The 22,180-nt window shown below is 34.2% G+C and overlaps 3 protein-coding genes and 1 long non-coding RNA gene across 12 annotated transcripts in view; 2 read left to right on the top strand and 2 right to left on the bottom strand.

The window, feature by feature from the left end:
* Positions 1 to 117: 117 nt before the first annotated feature.
* LOC124956239 (plexin domain-containing protein 2) lies at positions 118 to 19,832 on the bottom strand. 2 transcript variants are annotated; one of them, XM_047511761.1, is made up of 8 exons: positions 19,038 to 19,832; positions 4,468 to 4,997; positions 3,846 to 4,229; positions 3,576 to 3,768; positions 3,271 to 3,480; positions 2,530 to 2,928; positions 2,237 to 2,373; positions 118 to 2,010 (listed from the first exon to the last, which is right to left on the bottom strand). In XM_047511761.1, the coding sequence occupies exons 1-8, from the start codon at positions 19,177 to 19,179 to the stop codon at positions 1,942 to 1,944; spliced, it is 2,064 nt and encodes a 687-aa protein (XP_047367717.1). In that variant the 5' UTR covers positions 19,180 to 19,832; the 3' UTR covers positions 118 to 1,941. The 2 variants fall into 2 exon arrangements, with proteins under 2 accessions (XP_047367717.1, XP_047367716.1); XM_047511760.1 differs by having other exon boundaries at positions 3,846 to 4,250; positions 19,038 to 19,831.
* Positions 1,924 to 16,652, top strand: LOC124956256. 7 transcript variants are annotated; one of them, XR_007103190.1, is made up of 10 exons: positions 1,924 to 4,283; positions 4,366 to 5,312; positions 5,412 to 5,666; positions 6,093 to 6,570; positions 8,055 to 8,374; positions 8,464 to 8,809; positions 9,479 to 9,800; positions 13,892 to 14,074; positions 14,147 to 14,274; positions 14,652 to 16,652. It is a non-coding gene; the product is annotated as an uncharacterized LOC124956256 (long non-coding RNA). The 7 variants fall into 7 exon arrangements; XR_007103189.1 differs by having other exon boundaries at positions 8,055 to 8,391; XR_007103185.1 differs by having other exon boundaries at positions 6,093 to 6,366; positions 8,055 to 8,809.
* Positions 19,833 to 20,285: 453 nt separating the features above from the next.
* Positions 20,286 to 22,137, bottom strand: LOC124956245 (cilia- and flagella-associated protein 69-like). 2 transcript variants are annotated; one of them, XM_047511776.1, is made up of 5 exons: positions 21,854 to 22,137; positions 21,475 to 21,771; positions 21,189 to 21,403; positions 20,669 to 21,100; positions 20,286 to 20,577 (listed from the first exon to the last, which is right to left on the bottom strand). In XM_047511776.1, the coding sequence occupies exons 1-5, from the start codon at positions 21,873 to 21,875 to the stop codon at positions 20,365 to 20,367; spliced, it is 1,179 nt and encodes a 392-aa protein (XP_047367732.1). In that variant the 5' UTR covers positions 21,876 to 22,137; the 3' UTR covers positions 20,286 to 20,364. The 2 variants fall into 2 exon arrangements, with proteins under 2 accessions (XP_047367732.1, XP_047367734.1); XM_047511778.1 differs by having other exon boundaries at positions 20,669 to 21,052; positions 21,854 to 22,136.
* Positions 20,317 to 22,180, top strand: part of LOC124956232 (protocadherin-like wing polarity protein stan) — a 36,653-nt gene continuing 34,789 nt past the window's right edge. The window contains exon 1 of the mRNA XM_047511742.1: positions 20,317 to 20,594. The gene's annotated coding sequence lies outside the window, so the exon portion shown is untranslated. The remainder of the gene's footprint in view (positions 20,595 to 22,180) is intronic.

Below are 22,180 nucleotides of genomic sequence, written 5' to 3'. Positions count from 1 at the left end.
AATATTAAACGAATAATTTATATAAAATAATGTATTAATGCACGTTTATCCGAATTTTCGATTCTATGAATAAGAAGTTCATGGAGAAAAGGCGGCAGAATATCTGGTAAAATTAAATATCATAATAATTATAATATTTATTATCACAAACTATGAGTTAAATCGTACAATAATGTAAGAAAACTAATAAGGATTCTTTTATAAATTGCTTTTTTCTTCGTACGCGCTTGATTAACATCCAAGACGTTAGTTCGTAATGCGATCCAGAGAGATAAAACTTCCGTTTCATTTTGCAATGAAATGTCGCCATTTAAAAGATCACTAATTGATGGTATTCGCATTAAGACCGTGTTTAGTCACGAACAGAACGAATATCCATATTCATAATTAAATTGATCATTGGGTATACCTTTCTACAAATATAAACATTCATATATTTAAAATGCATAATGCGTTCTTGCGTTCAAATATACTTAAGAAAATATTATAGAGATTATTATCCTCGACGATAAATTGGTCAGAAAAATCGATAAAAGGCACCTTTCGACAGTGAATTCGCTTAAAATTAGATAAAAATTATATATTGCTTTAAAAATCTATCATATATATATATACAAACGTGACCTAATAATATTATCAGATATAGATATAAATTTTGCCTTTTTTTTTTTTATTTTTTTTTATTTTTTATTATCTTCTTTTTCTTTTTTTTCTTTTTTTGTTATTTTCCTATTTTCATGATCATTTAAAAGTGAAGGTGCTCTCGTTTATATAAAATTTCTTCGAAAATATACTCTTATCTATACATACGCATATACTCTATGTGCGTATATCAAGTATGTATATTCTAGAGAAATGAAGAAACTACGATCAAAGAATAAGCTGTTGCATCTTGTCTTTATCGTATTCTTCAATGATTTTGGAATGTACCAAGGTGAATGCCATGCAGAAAATACGGATTCGAAAGTAAACGATTAGGGTGATTTACTTCTTTGCATTGGCTCTCAATCAATAAGACTGTAGTTTCAACATTACTACTACATGAAAAAACTGATCGTTTGAGAGTGATCTTCGATTTGACTTTTCTTCGACTAAGAAAATTACATACTTAAAAACAATATTATTGTAATTGATCTAACGATAAAAAAAAAAAAAAAAAAAAAAAAAAAAAAAAAAACGAATTCTTAAACAATAACAAGATATACCACATGCTGCTAAAATCACATAAACGCTGGACACTCAGGCTAAGTTACCCGTCCCCTTCGATTCTTACATTTGACCATAACGATTAACAAGTATATATCAAACGCTTTCGTTAAAGATCCTACGCGATAATAAAAACCCATAGGTTTTATAATGTACGCGACGATGTAATTCGCAAGACGTTTGACTATTATATATATATATATATACATATATATATATATATATAATTCAGCTTACATTGTAGTTCATTTTGACCGTAGAGAAGATATCTCGAAAGGCATTGTTTAGAACTTGCCAATGTAATAAACAAAATGCGTATCGTCCTCCGGATCGTCGTTCGTTAGTCCAACAAATGCGAGCGTCTCACTCAACCTTCGTGAATTCATTGACCTTGGTTCGTTTATAAGTAATTCATAGTTTTCATTCATTGATGTCTCTTGTAGGAACGATAAGACCTTCAGCGTTGTTCTTCCTCAAGACTACATCGTTCGTTTACGAGTGATACGATAAAACCTATTTGAATGTACTAGCCGATGGATAAAATGTATGTAACTTATTGTAAATTTCGCAAAAAGGACACGTTTGTCATCGTCTGAGCAAACGTCTAACTTGTTACGTAAACGTTTAACTTGTGTATGGACTTTCGCCGTGGCTCGTGTTTACTGTATACATGTAGTAGGAAGTTTCTGTATTCCTCGACTCTTGTTGACTTTCTCATATCTCGCCCACGTGCGATCACATATGGATCGTTGCAGCAGTGTAACGTGCTTCGCCTCTTCGCCAGCTCCACTGACTTGGACGATACTGAAAGAGATAAAAAGGTGCATGGGTTAACTTTGATCATATTCTTTTTCCGCGCGATTGCTGGACGCGTCACTATTAAAAAAGAAAAGCAATGCAATAACTATTATCTCACTCTTTGTAATTATAAATGACGGTCGATTTAAATACGGTAGGATATTAGACTAGATTTCAACTGATCGTCAATCAATAGATGATCTTTGTCAAAAGCATCATCTAGAGTACATACCCTGATTAACATCTGTCCAGATGCACTGTGAGGATTACGATACGCGTATGCAACCCATCCTCCTAAACCGGCAATTAAAGTGACGACAAGGAGGATTCCGATTATACCTGACACGCTCATATTCATATTCTCTCGAGCTGAAAAAGACATTCTCGTTATATAAGCCTTCTTCGTTCGATTATTAAGAAGATCATCTAAATGACTAAAGAGAGAGAGAGAGAGAGAGAGAGAGAGAGAGAGAGAGAAATCATTTTTATTCGCAATTAATAAGATCTAATCATTTCTAAACTCACGATGTTCCAGAGGACTGCTTCCAGGACTTTTCTTCTTCACTACGGATTTACTCAAGATTGCATCTTCTTCCGTATGAACGTGTCCATTGTGATCGTGTCCTTCTTCCTGTTCCTTGTAAATTGTCGTAGATGGCGGACATATGTCCACCTCCTTAATATGTCTGATGTCACAACCTTTCAACAGCCAATCCTGTCGTGATCTAAATGTACCAGTACTACACTGATTCAATTCGGAACACCATTTGCAGTCAAACTCTGTTAACTTTGTTAAGCAATCCGTGCAATTATCCATTTCCAAGCAAGTAGGTAACGCACGCAAATAAATGACAGTCCAATTTTTGATGTCTTGTCTGTTGAAATTGACGCGATGATACTCGTAGATTGTTTTTCGACGAACAACTGTGAAAAGAAACAATAAATAATAATTTATATTTCAAATTCGGCTTACGATCATTGGTTTAAAAAATTTTCTATTTGCTTTGTAGAGTTTCTGAACGGAGAAAATAAGGAAGAATAACAAAAGGAACGAGAAAAGAGGACGGACCATGTTCCAATAATCTCGTAGGACGTTTTTAGAACTGGCGAGCGGCCAGTCTTTATGCGTTAAGTTAAAATTAAACGATACCAGGTGGAGATTGAGATTATGCGCTCGAGTTAGTGTCTGCGACATGTCTAGAGCAGCCGACGAATGAACGAAAGCTTTTGTTTGCGAGAAAAGAAAAGAACAAAAATAGGACTTACAGAACACCGTCCTGTCCATGATGTAGGCATCACTGAGCCCAACTTTGACAGGATGTGTAGTGTCTTCTATTTGTTCTATTATGAAAGGAATAACGGAATACACGAAGACGATGTCACCGTTTTGATGCAGAGTTACCTGGAAAGTGAATGAACTGTCGGCGTGCTTCTCCTGTAGATGAACCTTTTCCCATTCGACCGTAAATGACGTACCTAGAAAAATGTTCAATAAATATATAAAAATAATAGGGAAGATCAATATAAGAACACGAAAATATTTTATTATTATCGATGATTGAATCACTTACCATTATCGGCATACTTAACAAAACTCTCGTTGGAAAGTCTCGTGTCGAAATTAGCCATAAGTGGTGCAATGTATTGAGTGGCGGCTAGCCAACTATGTACGTACTCTCCCGTATATAAAAATCCACCCGTTGCGATGGTAATGTTACGGACCTTGTGACCGTAAAATGGAAAGTCGAATTTCAATTTGACGGTCTAAACAAAATTAATAAGATCCATATAAATATTATTCAACTGTTACGTTCTAAAAATAAGAATGAGAATTTTCTTACTGTTGCACGTCGGTGACTTTTGCTGAGCAAATGATTAACACGAAGATCAGGATGATTGTCCATATCAACCCAATAACCTTTTGCAACTGACTCATTGACGATGAACGTGCTGTTATAATATTGATGCGCATCCATTTCGGTCTTTGTTATGTTGTTCTGCGCGAGCGATTTATTAAACGCATTCATGTCGGAGAACTTGGTGATGGATATCCCGCCTATGTCAGTATCAGATTGCTCCTTTTCATTGCCATTGTCCTTCTCAGTGGTAGGCTCTGAAACCTCGCTCTTTTTACTTTGGTTGTTGACTGTTTCAGTAACGTAACCTCCGGAAGCACTTTCATTTAGTTCCTGTTCCTCGGCAGTATCACCTGACATTGTGGGTTGCTGTGAAACACTTCCAGTTATCTACCAAAGCGATTTTTCAAGATTAACGAACTTGTAAGGATTAGTAATTGATACTAGTAAAATAAATGTAATTCTAATGTAACACAAAACTAAGAATATTATTTTTTTTTTATAGGAAAAAGTAATATGGAAGATTCCGAGATACATATATACATATATGTATATATATATATATATATATATATATATATATATATATATATATATATATATATACCGGATTCATCGGCTGAGACACAAGGACGGAGTTCCTCTTCGACGTTACTTCAGACTTTTGCGTAGAAACCTCAACGCTTGGTTTAGTGCTGGAAGCTGCATCGTGATTTTCTGATGCTCCACTAATCGTCGAATAAGAAACATCATCTGATTGTGAGTTGGATGTAGCATTTACAGGCTTTTGTTGTTGTTGCTGCTGCTGCTGCTGTTGTTCCTGTTGTTGCTTTAGGTTTTGCTGAAGCGTCGATGGTTGTTGAATTATCTGATGATTTATAGAAGTTTGCTCCAATCCTTGCTGCTGTTGTTGTATTGATTGTTGTTGCTGTTGCTGCTGTTGTTGTTGATGTATCTTGTCTCCAGCCTGTTCACCCTGGGGCTCCCTATCAGAGTTTATCGTGTCTTTATCGTTAGTCATTCGGCGTTCTCTGACAAGCAGCTCTTCTTCAGGAGCAAAGGATAAATATGGTAAACTGTATTCGACTGATGATCTCGCGTTTGACATGATTCCAGAATAGCTATAGTATTCGTGATCTGTAAAAAATTAACAACAATCGAATGAAGAATAGATATACTGATTGAATGAAGTGTACAAAGAAAAATCAGTCATCGAAGTAAAGACGATATAACGTATAAAATATAAAGTTGGAATCAGCTCGAAGAGATCTAATTGATAGATTAGACAGGGTTAAATTTCAATTCTTATTCCGTTCGCGTGCCTATACCAGGACGATCAATTCGGTGTTATTAATTCGTATGTTAAGAATGAATTAATAACATCGAATATTCTTCATCGATGAATCACATCAATGAAGAACAGTCGCATACGTACTTGCATCGTTGCACTTAGTACATATTAAATTCAATTGATTTTTAATAAAAAAGTCTAGTTCGCTTAATTTATTATTTATAAAAATTGAATTTCATAATGTTTTAATTATGTTACAGGTTATTAATTTTTTTAAGTAACGTAATGTATTATATATTATATCGGCATACAACGAGCTAGTAAGCAGGGCAAACGATCGACCGGATAAGGCAATGATTGGCGTTGCAACGGATCACCATGATAGTAGAGCTCGAGATGTCGGGAATAAAATATACGAAGCCGATGTCTTTTTTCTTATCATTACGTATATATCGTACAACCGTCAACATCTTATTTCAGGATAAAAATACGCGAACGTTGGATCAAGCAAGAAGGTAAATTCTTTTCTGAATTATTTTTTTCTTTTACATAAAAAAAAAAGAGAATACGTTAGCGAGTACATCGAAGAATGTGCACAATGTACAAATGAATAACGTGTTTAGCATGGTCTTTTATCGGAAATTATAATAATTTTTCTAACATGATTCACGATTAAAATTGTTGACCGTTAATAGTCGAAGGAAGTAATAAAGAATTGTTTTGAATATGATGACGTTAGCACGTCGATCTTTTATGTGCAACATATTAAATATTACATACAGTGTGGTAATCCGATAATTATTAAAACGAGATACAAATTTGTTGAATAATATTTAAATAGTTATTTTTACATAGTTTCAGAGATTTTTTTTTTAGAAATTGACCAACCTCTTTGGTTATATTTTTTATAGACAAATTGTAATGTTTTCTATTCTCTTTAGAATCTAACAGGAAAATTGAATAAGAATAAGGAGGAATTTTGACACGTATACACAACCTTGAGCTATCGAGAGAGAGGGAGAGAGAGAGAGAGAGAGAGAGAGAGAGAGAGAGAGAGAGAGAGAGAGAGAGAGAGAGAGGTCTGCAACGTCTTTGTCTCTGTGCTAATGGAAATTACATGCCGCAACGAATTTCCCTTGCAAATACAAAGATTAGTCGATACTTGTCAAGGACGAATACTGGAATCCATTCTCGCGATTATGAACATTCCATTTGGTAAATTATTGCGAATCATTCGGACAACGACACGATCTTTATTGTTACGTATACGATGAGTTAATGTGATTGCATTATTAACCGTTTTCATTTACAATTGGAATAATGAATTAATAAAGAATAATGATAGCTGAGCAAGGAAATGAACGATTTGAAAAATCCTGCGCTTCTTTTTACCTTGGAGCAACTCGAGCGATAAACTAGGTTCCTTCTTGCATCATATGATCAATTACAAGATATAATTATATAAAAATAAGTTATGCAGATTAAGTGACAGAACTAAAACGAATCGTATCCTGTTCCTTTTTTCTTTTTTTTTATTTTATAAGAAAGATAAAAAAATGTTAGAGAAAAAAGTGAGCAGAAAATGAACGTCCTCGGGGAATACCTTCTTTTCACATATTCGGTATTCGCAACGACCTCGTTCTATATACTTTTAAGGAAGTTCCATTGGCGAGAGTGTCCTTTGAATTAATTTATGCATGATTTTAATCATACATTAGCGAATATAGTTCAATCATAATTTTTAAAAGAGAGAGGAAAGAATATTTTTTGTTGCAACATTAAGAGTTTATCAGTAAAAAGTGTAATTAAAGTATAATATATAACGATTGCTTACGAACATTGTAAATAATCACAATTTCTTACCTAACAATTTGATAATAAATAATTATTCATTATCACTCGTTGATATAGAAAATGTTTTTTGTTTGAAGTATAAAATATATATTACTAAATTGTAATGAAAGATTTTTAATGATCCGCCTACGTATTTTCTCTCTCTCCTTTCTATTTCTCATTTGAACACTATCTGACCGGAAATGGTGCAACAATGTCAATGTTACTCGCATAATTAGTATTAAAATATCCTCGTGTAAACACAAACTATGTAGGATCCACAATCGATTTACAATCTTTTTATGTTTTAATCTTTACGCTAAATCTCGTAAAAAGGATCTTAATGATATAGATATGATTAGAAAAACTTAACGAAAGCATATAGTCGAATTGTGGTCATTAGTTTTTCTATTAATAAAAGACGCATTAAACGTGACTTTAATCGTAAGTCGATTGAAGGAAAGATTAGAAACTACGTGGACTATTAGCGAACGGATGATTAGAAATAATGAAGAAAGAGATTTCCTATTGATAGTCACAGGAACTGAGTAAAGGAATCTGCTATAAAATAATTGTTCATAGAATATTATTTGTTTGAATTTCACATAAATACAAAATCGTCAATTTTCGATTAATTTTAAAAATCGTTTGATGGTATCGTTTGTTAATTAATCTTCTTCGAAGAACAATTGAATGACGCTTATTGTCGACCAACTTGAAATATTCATTTCCGTCAGAAACTCTTTTCATTCTTTTTTTCTTTTATTTTTTTTCACTTATTTCTTGGCGATATACTTACTCCCTCAGCGACTCCACTGAGCGATTCTCTCAACGTTCGTATTTTTCAACTTCCTCGCGTTATCTTTGATCGCGTGGCAAAGCAAATCATAATTAACACACACACGGGAGATCTCGCATTATCTCTTTCTACCTAAGACATATATCATGCCATTTTGTATCTTCTCTAATGCATCTAATGCATTGAGATCTCGAGATCATTTTGTTATAAGTTGTATAATATTTTTTTAATTTTATATAGCGTTGAGAATAAAATCTTCTTTCTTTTTCAGATTCATTAAAAAATACCTAATAACAACAACAAAAATAAAATGACATGAACATCTCTATACCTTGTAATGATTGTAAAATCTCTAAGGATTTTGTTCTTTCAAGAAAAAAAAAAAAAAACAAAAAAAAAAAAAAAAAAAGAATTAAGAAAATAGAAGGAAAGACAGAGTTCGTGATTCGCACGAAAGATTCTTCCCCGTGTCTGGGAGAGAAACGTCGACGGCATAAAGAATCGATTCTTCGGAGTCCAGCGACCCTTTTACTTCGTCTGCGAATTGAAAACGTCGTTGACCATTGAATGCGTCTGGGATGCATTGTATCTGTATATATTGATGAAATGTACAGGGTGTCCCATTTAACATCCCAAAAATATTATGATAATCTAACACTTTTTTCTGTTTTAATTTACAGACAGCGTTCTATAATATTTGAGTCATGCATTTCGTTACTGATGATCATAAGGAAAAGAAAGAGAGAGAGAGTGAAATAATGAAATGAAGAAAAGATAAGAAGAAGAAGATAATATCGTATATAATTTACAAGTCGTGTCTACTTCAAGGTTTCTCGAGATCCTGAACGAAGTCGAGATGAGCGTAGGTCGTCGCCGAAGAAACGAAATAAAAATTCCATAAGTGTATAGAGGAGGTGATGAGGGGGAAATAAAGTAGGAGGAGTAGGCGCCGCTGGGTAATCGACCGATCGAGTTTGACCAGAGTTGATCGTTGGACGACCTTGGAAAGTATCGTCTCTCTCCCAGGTAACTTCATCAAGAAGAAGACTCCTTACATCTACTCTCTTTTATTGGATCCTTTGCACATGAATACATTCAGAAAAATAACTATACTACTTTCACTTTATTTTTAAACTGAAATAATATATGAAAACGTTAAAAAAAAAGAAAAAAAAAAAAAAAAAAAAAAAAGAAAAATAGAGAAAAGATACTTTAGTCTCAGTTTGGATCTAATTAGGGTATAAAGTTTTCTGTATATAGGTAAAAAAATCGTAATCGATTTTTCTTTTATTTTCTAATCAGAAGGCAATAAGAGACATAGGGCACGACGCGCATAAATCGCATGGGTCGGGTGTCTCCTCGCAGGTATAAGAATGCGGGTAACTGCATACGAAGCACGGAACCAGTTTTTAAAACGTGACTCACGATTGTCCCGTATCATACGCGACACCCCGTAAAAATAGCATCGGGGAGAACCCGTTCTTAGGGCTTGTCACACAGTTCAGCTTGGTTCGACTTTCCTTTGCGCTTTCTATAAACAAAAATCTTTCACCATGATGATTTTAGAAAGAAGGAAACAAGGAATTATGTTTCATTCTTATCAAATTGTTAAATATTTCTTCTTTATTTCATCAATAAATACAAATCGATATATAATTTGCTTGATAAATAATACATGTAAATTCTTCTTTACAGATTCGTTTGATAGGTGTAGAAAATCTCGTTAGTTCCGATCATCGATTTGACTCGATCAAGTTGGAAAGTCTCTCGAAAGAATCAAGCGGAAAAGGAAAGGAAAGCTTATTTGCTTCAGTTAACGTGGCAACATTAAAGTCATTATGGCATACTATGTCGTTGGTTAAATGAGTAAGATACCAGGAGGACGTAGATATTGCATAAACTTCTCTATCGCATCCGAAAGCACAAGCTGAAATACATCCTGTTCGTCTAAGTTCATTCAAGAATTTGTACATCATCGTCTGAACTCAAGAAGAAGAAAGTGTGTGTGTGTGTGTGTGTGTGTGTGTGTATAAATGTTTATTTTTTCTATGATAAAAATATTAACAAGAACAAAGCTATTGCACATTCAATTTTTTTTCAAATTTCTATGTAAATCCAAATAATTTTGTAAAATGCCATCCAGCAATTGTCGATTTTGTAAATCGATTCTTCTTCTCTATTTATAGAACGATTAACGATACAGATAGATGATGATTTGAAAAAAAAGATATCGTAAGTGTTGGTGCAATAGCTTCGCATAATTATTGCGAGAATAATTAAGTCCCTGCGCCGGAAAGTAACGTCGTACATACATTCTGACCCGATTCTCTTACATTCTCCGAGGTACCATTACACAATTAGAGATAACAACGGATCGTGGGACCGACCAAAGTCGAAACGATGCAGTCAGTTCCGATCGTAAACGTCACTCCGATATTTCATGATCTCTCTCTGTTTATCTGTCTCTCTCTCTCTCTCTCTCTCCTTATTGTTACCTTTGTTCTTTATTCTCTACGAATCTCGATGTTTATCTGCCATCGATCTAGAACCAGGATACTGTTAGTACTTTTTAATGACGGAAGAAAAGTCGAAAATTTATAAAAATCAATGTAACATTTTTTCTCCTTTTTTTTCTCTTGTTTTTTTGTTTTTGTAATAATATGCGTCATTCGTAATTACGTATCTTTAAGCGGAGTTTTATAAATACAAAAACTTTTTCAGATTATTATATATCTAGTATACACACACACATACAGATATCCACATATGTTATGTGGTGTATGTTAGTATAAATGTATCGGTCGGCGATCAGTTTTTTTTTTTCTAGCATTTTCTAGCATAAGATTAAGTATCCTTAGCAAGTGACACGTCACGAGCTTGCTCGACCCGTTTTGTGGAATTTCGTTTATATTGCCAGATGTCGCGAAGAGTTATAATTCACGACTTAAAATGATAGATAATTGTTATGTATCTCTTTCAACACTGTAAGAAATCTAAGAAAAGAAGTACCAAGTTTCCTCGAAAATTTATTCTTTCGAGATTCGTAATTCTAATATTTATTTTATATTACAAGGATAATTATTACATCAGAACAAGAATCAAAATTTTGATTGATCAGTACAAATGATGATTTTTATTGATCGATTTCAAATGATGAATTTTCATAATACGATTAGTTTATGTTCTAAAATAGTATTTCTAATTATTTTATCACTATGTATTTCAAAACATTGAAACGTAAATAGAAAGAGAGAGAGACAGACAGTAAAAGGTTATATACATAGCTCGAGGGTTCAATCCTGTAGCGTTTGTCACACGAGCCACTCAAGAATCTTACGTCTGGCGCCAAGCTTGATCATGGAAAATGGTTGGAGAGAAGATGGAGAGAGAGAGAGAGAAAGAGAAACAAGAAAGAAGAAATAAGCGACGTCAAAAAAAGATATGTAATCTCTCTTCTACGTGTTCAGTTCTCGCATAAGCTTCGACCAAGTAAAAGAAACGAAACAAAGGATTGCGTATAATCAATGGTGTGTTTATATATATATATATATATATATAAAACCTGACACTGTTTCATCTTTTTCTATTTAAGAGATGTCCTTTTAAAAAATCTCACAAGTTCGAGGAATCTGTTAGAAAATATGATGACTGAACGATCGATAGAACGCGAAACATAGTTTATTCTTTTTTTTTTTTTTGAGACAAAATTCGTGTAAATCCTTATCTATCCTTTTGTTTCACACATATGCATATACGTAGGCTATTATTAGAACGAAACGCACGTGTCTCACGTTCATTTTGTTATAAAAGGCACGACGAACGCGTTGCAATACGTTGACGTTGACGAACACGATCGCTCCTGTGCATACGAAGAGCCATTTAAACGACAATGCGACGATGAAGTACAATTGCGTTCTCGTTCAAGGGGGGAACCGACAAGAATACCCTTCATAATAATCATTTTCGCTCTTTAAACTAAGCTCAATGATCTTTCGAGCTACTCGATAGGATACTTTAATAAAATCGCACTGAAATCTTCCTTTTCTTCTTTTTTTTCTTCATTATTAGTGATTTGAAACATTATTTTCTTATCTAATAAAAATGTAATATTAATGTCTTAACTTAATATATCATTTTGTAATAATTATATCTTTAGATTTTGCAATGAAAATTTTTAACGTATATACACTGTCGAAATACTAACGGCAAAGGGAAGTAACGTTATGTCCGCTTTCCCTTCCGCGATACCGCTTTAGTATGACCCCTGGAGAAATCGCTCCGATTTACAGTACTAAGGACGACTGTTCACTCAAGTAGAAGAAGAAGAAGAAGAAGAAACTTATTATTTTCTTTATTTCATTTCTTTTTCTTATTCGATTTCTACGTAACCAACAATGACTTGCATATCAATTCGTTCCAATATTATTTTATTAATCTTTCAAATAGGAAAAGAAATGAAATTTCGTTCGGACAATGGAAAGGGTCTATAAAGGTGATACCTACATATTAAAACGTATACTCTTCTTTTTTGTTAACTTTATACTCTTTGTCGCTTTATTTGATTAACAAAGTCATCGAGGTAATTTCTAAATGACCACGATACTCTTTGGTATACATTGAGTGTGTATGTGTGTGCATGTAATAATATTCGACCGAATTACCAAATTAGAATTTTTGTCATGGCTTTGAAAGTAACGCGAAAGTAGCGAGATAATTAATCAGTTTAAACGCGTGAACGATATATAAAACATAGGTCGAACCACCAGAAGGGGGGTTCGGTTAGTCTCTCGAAAGTATTCTTCAAAAGGCACGATCGGTGACGGTGTCCTGAGCTCGTCGATACGCCACAAGGATTTTCAGGCCAGTGAACAGTATAATGATGCGAGCACGAAACCGTGTAGGTACGGAAAAAAACAAAAAGAAAGGGAGAGAGAAAAAGAAAGAGAGAGAGAGAGAGAGAGAGAGAGAGAGAGAGAGAGAGAGAGAGAGAGAGATAACTCGAATAATTTTCAAAAAAGATTAAATCAGGGAAAAGTGATCATTAACTTATTAATTTGTGAAGCAGATCCGAATATGTGATATTTTCATGTCGATCGAATATTTTAAGAATACGTCTCCTTGTTAATTCCTTTTAATATGATCTTTGTAATTTTGAGAATTAGAACAAAAGAAAAAAATTCTGACAACTCTAAACAGTGTTAGGGTATTAACTGATACGACGTCATGTTATTTTTTCTCGATTAGAGCTTTCAGGAAAAGACGTTCAATTCTAAGAAATCTGTATAAAGTAATCTTATCACTTTCAATAAAACTTCCTTGAATTGGTATTAAATTTTATTAAAGCATACGAATAAAATTTCTCGATTAATTTAGAGGTCATATTAATAAAATTCTATTTATTAATGAAATTTGTTTAAGTTACTTCGTTAAAAAAAGTAATATACATATTTATAATATAGATCAGACAATCTTTTATGTATTCAATTGTTAATATTCAATAATTTGGACTTCGAAATGAATTTTTTAATCATAAATATATCAACTGTTTTTATCTTTGTAAACATTCGAGATAAGAAGGCAAATTTATTTTACGAAATAAAGTTGCTTTTGTTGCTTCAAGTGAGCATGACTTACTAAGCAATTATGTTCTTTGCGTAATGTGTACGATTGTCGAGGATACTTACGCAAATGCAAGGACGTATTACACATCTATTTTATACAAACGAATGTTTTTTAAAAAGTTTGTTACACCTCTTGTAAACATTTCTTACATTTTTTTTTGCATAATCAATCATTTAATCTCATGAATATTCATCGATTATTATGAGTACATTTTTTCAATGTACGTATGATTCAAAAGCGTAAACAACTTTCAATGTATGTACGATGTAACCAATACTTAATATCGAGTGTGAATCTACATATATATATATATATATATATATATATATATATATATATACACATATATATCTTGTCTAATATTGAAATATAAGAATGAATTGTCAATTTCATGGAAAAAGCTATTTTCGTGAACAAATTTCACTATCGGAGAAAGCGATAACTATAACGATGACAATTAAGTATTCTCTCTTTCTTTTTTTACAGATACTCTACCAAAAACTATCTAAGAATGCGTTCCAGTAAAATAGATGTCTTAATAGGGCTTGATAATAATCATAAACAAACTTTTCTTCGTGTTCGACTAATCATCACGTCATCATTGTAATAAGATATTTGAATCATCCAAATGAGATTATTCAAGGAATATAAATTACCATGATAGTTCTGGTAAGTATAATTATGAAGATTATCCATAACAGATTAAAAAAAGAAGATAAAAGAAGAAAAAGAAACTTGCAGCTAATCGTAAAAAATAGAAACGGAAGGACTTGTATTATTGGTCGACGAGCTTCCGGTGTGAAACCCTCTCTCTACGCAGAGACTATTCTAAGCATTTGCCTGGCCTCCTCCGTTACACCTACGCACGTGTGAGTACATTTTAAACATGCATATGTATGCGTATATAAATATAAATACATCTGTTCTACGTGTACATATATATATTATATTTTATATATATATATATATATACACACTCACACACACACAGAGACAAGTCCGACGTATATTTTTACAACGCTTTACATGCGTGCTTACGAGCATGTAGCAAGAGAAGCTCGAGTTCATTGAACTCGTTGCATTTTCGCGCTTCGACCATAGCTTACGTTTTCTCACTCGATTCGTCAATTACATCGATTGTCTATATTAAAGAAATTCCATGATTTCATTTATTATAAATATTTATCGTAGATTTAATTGAATGTGTGTATTAAACAAAGTAATTAAAATATTTTATTACTTACAGATTTTATAATCGATAGTATTAAACAACAGTCAGGTCGACATATATGTGTCCTTGGTGGTAACAATATGAAGAAATCTTTGTTTACAAATTAAAGTAAACAGTATCGTCATTGGAAGAAATTCACCGTCCATTTACGAAGAAGCGTGGCATGTATACAAACGTTAACACGTATTAGCTTGCGAGACGCAGAAGAAGAGACACACGAGAAGCAATCGAGTATAATCGTTCTTAGACCGTTCCGTTCGCATTAGGCAAGCTTAATGACCGTATAAAAGGGTGCCACGTGGGTGTTCGTTATCTTCGCTGAGCTACACCCTTTTCCTCTTCGAAATTCGCCTCGCTCGTCTTTGTCGCATACGTCTGCTATACCGGCTGGCCCCGTTTTAGTTTCGTCTTTTTGTATCTTTCGTTTTATGTTCCTCATATACTGCGGGTGTGCATATGGTATATACATACATATATGTATGTATATATATAAAATCATATACATAGATGTGTTATTTTAAGAACAGAAGCTCATTTAAACGTTTCTTAAGAGTATTAGAAACTTAACGGTTAAACTGACAAGTGTAAATTAAACATTTGTCGGATTGTAAAAATGAACTGTTGATTGAAAGAATTCGTTAAAAAAAAAAAAAAAAAAAAAAAAAAAAAAAAAGAGAGAAGAAAAAAGAAAAAAAAAGAAAAAAAAATGTAAAACATTATTTAATTGCGTTATAATTTAAAACTGTACTTTTATCTAGCAAAATCGAAAGCCTTCGAGTAATTTTTATATATCTATACAATGGATATGCGTATGAATGTAACAGGTATAGAGTACATATGTAAGCACGTAATACAATAGCTATAGATTACACAGGACGGTAGACGTTTACGCACGAAGCAGAAGCCAGACATGCGAGTAAAGCTCGAAGGTGTGTGTCGTGTTTACGATTTACATTGAGATAAGAAGATATCGGGTGAACGTTTGTATCTACGAAAGGGTTAGCCCTTTATCTGCAACAATATAGAATTATTACATACATTATATAATCATTTTTGCTGACCATGCAACTAGTTTTTTTATTTTTTAATTTTTTTCTTTGATGCACAACTTGCATAATATAATCATAAAATAACTGAAAATGGTCGAAACGTCTGTCATTATTTTTAACTCGACGATATGGCCAATAATTTGCTTCTTTCTTCCCGAACAAAGTAACTGATAATTTGTACATACGTACATTACACACATGTATAGGCGGATAAAACAAGAAACATGTGTCGTTGAATCAAGCGTATTGCGTTTAGTTGTTCTTTTTCTTTTTCCTCTCAAAGGAAAGCATAAAAGACGAATAGTTATATAAAGGAAAAAGTGTAATTATTTTTCGAGAAATGTAGATCTTGAAACATTTCCAAGAACATCATAGCGTATGGTTTGTAAATTTCTTGATTATTTCAGAAATTCGTCGAAAAAAGAATTTTCCTTTAAGTCGAGGAAGTTTAGTTTTAATTTTAACTTCGCTCTGATAATCTGGATACATAGGGTGTAACATACACGCGTATAGGCATGTATATGCGTAAGTATTAGAAACGTACGCAAAACGTTTGGAACGTAGATTGACGAGTGGCCACTCGTTGAACTCTTTCACTCGCTCACATGGAAGGTCTCGAATCATAATGATCGCGTTGACGGCAGAAAAAGCCCTCGAGCTCAACGCTTCTCTCACCATTCCAAAGATCGTAGTCAAGAAGAAGTTAGAAGAACCCTTGGCGATATTCCTACGCCATATGTGAACAAGAACGTTCACAGAAATGGTGTAAAAAACGAGAGAAAAAAGGGAAATAACGATGTGACGAAGTTTCATTTAGATCTTATTTTCTTTTTAACAATTTCTATGATTTCTAATTTTTCTTTGTATATCGTAAATTATCATGCGTCCAATTGCACGTAATAATTTTCGAAGATATAAAATTATATATATATATATATATATTTTTTGTTTTACGAAAAAACGTTCGCGTAAAAAAGAAAAGTAAAAACAAAAAGGAAAGAAAGAAAGTATCAAACGCATAACGTAAGTGAAATGTAAAGCCACATATCGTTTGAATAATTTAACGTTTGAACAATGCGTTTGCAAGAAAAAGAAGTCGATGGCTACTATGATTTCTTTGTAATGTACAATTGTTACATATGGTACGTATAGCATTGGTTAGCGATAAAAGAAGAAAAAAGGAAAAAGAAGAATGAGGACAAAGTAAGTATATTGGAAAAGATTCACAATGACATAAAATACGGTCAGATAAAAACAGATTCACAAACATTTATCTATACTCGAGTCGAGTATGAATGTTAAAGAAGAAGTTTTATCGATTTAATGGTCTGTTGTACAATTATAAAAAAAAAAACACATTAATACACGTAGGTTCTCTCATTCTCGAATTTCAAATATCCCGCCATTATGTATCTTTTCAAAATGGTCGTCGTTCTCTACGTGCGGTCGAAGCTATCGGATTTTTTTTTTTTTTTATTAATAATAAAGTAATATTTAGATCTTTATGTCGCCAGATTAGATTAGAATTTCATCAAGAATGCAAAACGTAATCGTTTACAAATCGAAATTAGTCACCCGTTATATTAGCGCGAGCATTGTAAGTACGTAACTTATACAACTAACGACTGCATCGAAGGAATTATATACGGTTGTTCGTGGAACAGGTGGTTAGAGAAGGATAGGGAGAGGAAAACAAGAAAAATTATAGGAGAAAGAGAGAGATAAAGATATTCGTGCGTAGTTACGGAGTTGATCTTATAATAATATTTGTTCACGTTGAAGAAATTTGATATAAATCATCGAGATATGAAGACTTTTGTGCGTCGTACCAAAATTGTATTACTCGATGTAGGAGAAAAAAAATCGAAGTTATCGATTGACGTTCGATCGATCGTTTTAAGTTTTAAGGTATTCAAGAAAATCTCTGAAAATAACGTAGGACAAAATTATCAAACATAGGGTCGCCTTTGCGTAATTTACGTCGTCGTGCTGGATACAACGCGATGTGTATATATATGTGTGTATATATACACGCGCGCGCGCACACGCACACGCACACACACACACACACATATATATATATCATTTATGATCTTAAACGAGTTGCTTACATTCTCGAGATAGTAACCTCTTGCACACAAATCTTATTTCTCTTATATGTCATTTCTTTGTTGAAATGTAACCTAAAGAGAGCAACGGAGGACGATTATAGGAATCATTGAAAGTCTCTACATATCAATGTATTTTTTCATTTCTTTTTTGCCTCCGATTATTCTCGATGCTTCCATCTAGTAATCATTATTAATTAATATATAATTAAATATTGCAGATACGTAATGAATAACCAATGAACGTCAGATCTCGTCATTGCAGTCGACCAATTAAAATTCATAGGCGAACAGGTCTCCGTGGTTTCGACCAATCAGGTGCAGTCAATGTATGCGAAAAAAATCGTCAACGGTCAAAGGTTTTCATGCATGGACGTGTTACCGATCGATGAATAGAATAAATCATTGGAAGGCTGCTCTCGAGAAGGACAAAAAATAAGTTGCATGTTTTTTCATACGAAAAAAGAATACGCGAAGAAATATCTTGGAGATTCATCGTTGCAGTGAATGATAAGAAGCAAGAAAAGATTGGAAAACAAACGAATTCCAAGAGAGGTACGAAAACGACGTTTCAATGTTTTACGGCGCGAACTTCGAAAATCTCGATCAAGTACTATTGAATAAGATATTATACGCATACATTATGATAGAAACTAAGGTGAATCTATAAGCTAGGAGAGTCTCTTAAACGAGAAGGAGTCGGGACTCGATGGAATTGCGTAGTAGCTCGCGTAGGAAGAGGCGTTTCTTGCTCGTTCAACGGGCTAACTTTTCCCGTTCCCCCTCTTCGCTCTATGTATGTGTGCGTAAAAAGATGTATATATATATATATATACATATATACATATATATATATATATCTTTCTTTCTTTCTTTCTTTTTCGTTCTCTTCGTCTTCGTCGCGTCAGCAAACTCGCTATCCTTCTCCCCCGACCTCGCGACTGTATCACTATCTTTCTCTTTCTTTAACGCTGCTCGTAGCGGACAACCTTCTTCCTTTCGTTGCTCGCCTCTCTCCAACTCCTTTCTCTCCGTCTCATTCGTTCGTTCGTTCGTTCGTTCGTTCTCTCTCTCTCTCTCTCGCTCGCTGGCTGGCTCGCTCGCTCGCACTCACTCTTTCTCTCTCTTACACACACACTCTTTCATTCTAACTCTCGAAGGATCTTACGCGTTGGCATCCCAAAGGAAAACCGTCTCGTGTCCTCTTATCCTTGCGGATAGGAGGATGGAAGTTAGAGACTCACCAAACTGGCCAATCGCCAGAGACGACGATCCACAGCAGAGTAGAACGACGAGGAACAGCAATACGTAAAGCCATTGTGAGGGAGAAGAAGAACCGGTCGCCTCGTAGTCGCCACGTTCTGAGCACCACCGTTCACACGCCATATTTACAACCTCGCTAAAACTCTCCCGCGCCCAAGGAATTTAGAAATCCCCTGTGCGCGGTCTACGTAGCGCACGGTGCCGTCTACCTCGCGCCTTCGACGAAGAACGCTTAAAGAGAAAGGAGGGAGCAGGAGGAAAGAGAAAAAGAGAGAAGGAGAGAGGCGGATGCTACGGGAGGAGTTGGAGTGGGAGGAGAGAAAGAACGGGGAGGAGAGAGAAGGAGAGAGGAGACTGAGAGAAGAAAAGTCTTGTAATTTTTTGATGTTTCAGCTAAAGAAGTAGAAAAGGTATGGTTCTCCTCTTCAATTTCTTTTTCCTTGATTCCAAGAACTTAGCCCTCTTTTTTTGTTCCTTATTTCTTTATCTCCTCGTGGTACGAATTCGATTCTATATATTATCCCAAGTTTCAACGCAACGTCGTCTCTTTTGTTAAGTTCAATTGTCGAATAAGCGAACGCGTTCACGCGGCACGGCACTTGTATTGTGCGAAAAAAGGCACAAATGCGCGAGGAAAGGCGCTGAAAGGGGAAGAAGGAACTCGAAGGAACTTTGTCTCGACGCTCTCAAACCGGTACCGGACGAACAACGACAACGAGTGCCTGCGGCGGGAACGGCATGTCGGCTCTCACTGCCGGTCGAACGAACGCTCGACGACTCCTTCGAGAGGGAGCCCTCTCTTTTCCTCTCCTCTTTTCCTCTCTTCTCTCGTCGTTTCTTACCCTTATTTTCACTCTTTCCCCTTCCATTTTATTTTCCTCTTATCCATCTAAAGAAATTTATCAACTGGAGATAACTCGTTGCGAGCGTAGATAAAAAGAAATTTCGTAGGTAAAACAAGATTCGATTGGTAAAACATAGTTCGGTCGATAAAATCAGAATTCGATCGGTAAAACGGTGTACATGTTCGTGATAAGAACATTTCTAATTATTATTATTATTATTTGAGTTATTATTAAAGCTTCTGCATTTATACGAGAAGAAATATTTTCTCGAATATATAATTATAAATTATGCAAATGAAGGGATTGGTAACAAATTTATAACGTTTGAAGTATGAAATGAAAAAAAGAAAGCAGTGATGGTAAAGAAGATTTTATTATCTTCTTAATGTCGATAAAGTATTATTTCTTATTACAGAAGGTAAAGTAGGAAGTTTCCATATTCGTCTAACGTAGAGGGCGCTTTTCAACGGTTTTCTTCGTCATTCCATTCGTCTAAAATTTCAAAGGAGACGTTTTTTACGCAAGACGAATCTTCTGAAAAGGAAACGTCGTAAATAGAAGAATCCATGCACAAGGACGACGAACTCTCTGGAAAAATGGATGAAGGTAGCGTTAGATCTGTATCGCTGTCGGGTGTAAGTTTACCAGTGAGATGAAGATGTTGGTCGAAAACTGCCTGTAAAAGGAAAACGCGTAAGATGTCCATTTTTTAACGGTTTTGTTTTTTCTTTCTTTTTCTTTTTTCTTCTTTTCAAATTATAACGTACCGTAACATTAACATTATCTTGAAATGTCCTATGACACTGCATGATATCCGCAATCGAAGGAAAATTAAGGTACGTGTTCACCTGTCGATTTTGAAAATCCTTTTTTCGTAACATATAAGATCTATCGGTTGTTCTACGAATATATTCGATCTCGTCGAGAGCATCGAGCGTTGGTGCTAGCAAAGAATCACGAATCCTAGCGTATTCGTTCTTTTCCTCCGTTTCCTCGATAATCTTAGCGGTAGCATTAAATTTATTTTGACGTTCCCGAATAAAAAGACCCCAGAAATGATATCGTTGCGACATTAAAGACATAAGTTGACCATCCATTCCTAATGGTATAACACCTAGCTGAGCTAAATACTTGCTGATCTCGATCCAAGTCTGTCCAATTTTTAATCGAAAGTAAAGATTCACAGTGGACATCGTAATCTGATAGGGAAAAGAGGGGGGGGGGGGAAAGAAAAAAAGCTATTTATGATCCTACGACGGAAATAATAATTTTTTTTCGTGAATTTACCTTATCTTCGATAGATAAATCATTAATTAGAATCTTGTAATGATCTCTAGCCATCTGATATTTTTCTCCATATCTTTCGATAATTTGACGAAGAGCATAAATTTTGGATCTAGACGAGCCAATCAAATCGATCATTGCAGGACTGACTTCGTGTCTAAGCTTGTTACGATAAGTCTCTAACCATTGTTTGGGACCCAACTGAGGTAATTCAGTGTCTGTATGAATAAAAAAAAAGGATTGTACGTAAAGAAGAGAAGCTCGTTAACGATCGATCTTCGAGATTCACCTTCGATCGTGCCATCCAATCGTTTCTTCACACCGATTTCACTCTCCTCTTCTCTCCAAATCATTGCCATCAAAGACATCAATCCTTTGTTCTTATCAATTCCACGCCAAGTACATAGATAATGACCACAAAAGATATTTTCACAAATATCTATTAATAGACCAAGAAATAAACATCTAACAGGAGAAGAAGTGATTTCGATTACGTCGATTATAGTGTAGACCGTATTCTGGTCAACAAACTTCTTCAAATGTATCGGACATGGTACTATAGTTCCCCAAATATAGGAACCAATCGCTAGCAAAAGACTATCATAATTATTTTTCTCTTATTTTAATTACGAAAAAGAACATATTCAATTGATCTTTTCCAGACCTACCGTTGATCCATATGAGAATCATCGTCTTTTCGATGATAAAAATATCTATCTAACAATTGCCGAATGATTTTTATATTATAGTATCCATATAACAATCGAAGCTGTGCTTCTTTCCTTATTATTTCGTCTGCAGTGATGAATAATATTGTTAGAATTCTTTGATGTTCAATCGTTAATTTATCGATACGTAGGATACAATCGACAAGATCTAAAAATGATATTAGAATATTCCTCAAAGTTGTTATTAATTCATTGAAAATAGTTTGGAAAAATTTGGCTCACTGAACAATAAAAGAATCATTTGTCGTTCGCGAAAATCTTTCAACA

The sequence above is a fragment of the Vespa velutina genome, chromosome 21, assembly GCF_912470025.1.
Source record: "Vespa velutina chromosome 21, iVesVel2.1, whole genome shotgun sequence".
NCBI classification, from domain to species: Eukaryota; Metazoa; Arthropoda; class Insecta; order Hymenoptera; family Vespidae; genus Vespa; species Vespa velutina.
Note: the sequence above shows the minus strand (reverse complement) of the source record. Positions and strands in the feature narration are given on the sequence as shown.

Bases quoted from the DNA above. Each gene is read 5' to 3' on its own strand.
- LOC124956239 (XM_047511760.1), bottom strand. From the start codon at position 19,179: ATGGCGTGTGAACGGTGGTGCTCAGAACGTGGCGACTACGAGGCGACC. The intron at 4,251-4,467 runs GTATATATATAT...TCGCTTTGGTAG, and splicing joins TGTCTCAGCCGATGAATCCG to ATAACTGGAAGTGTTTCACA. The intron at 3,481-3,575 runs GTAAGTGATTCA...ACATTTTTCTAG, and splicing joins TGTTAAGTATGCCGATAATG to GTACGTCATTTACGGTCGAA.
- LOC124956245 (XM_047511776.1), bottom strand. From the start codon at position 21,875: ATGATTCTCATATGGATCAACG. The intron at 21,772-21,853 runs GTAGGTCTGGAA...GTCTTTTGCTAG, and splicing joins GATTCTCATATGGATCAACG to CGATTGGTTCCTATATTTGG. The intron at 21,101-21,188 runs GTAAATTCACGA...TTTCCCTATCAG, and splicing joins ATTTATCTATCGAAGATAAG to ATTACGATGTCCACTGTGAA.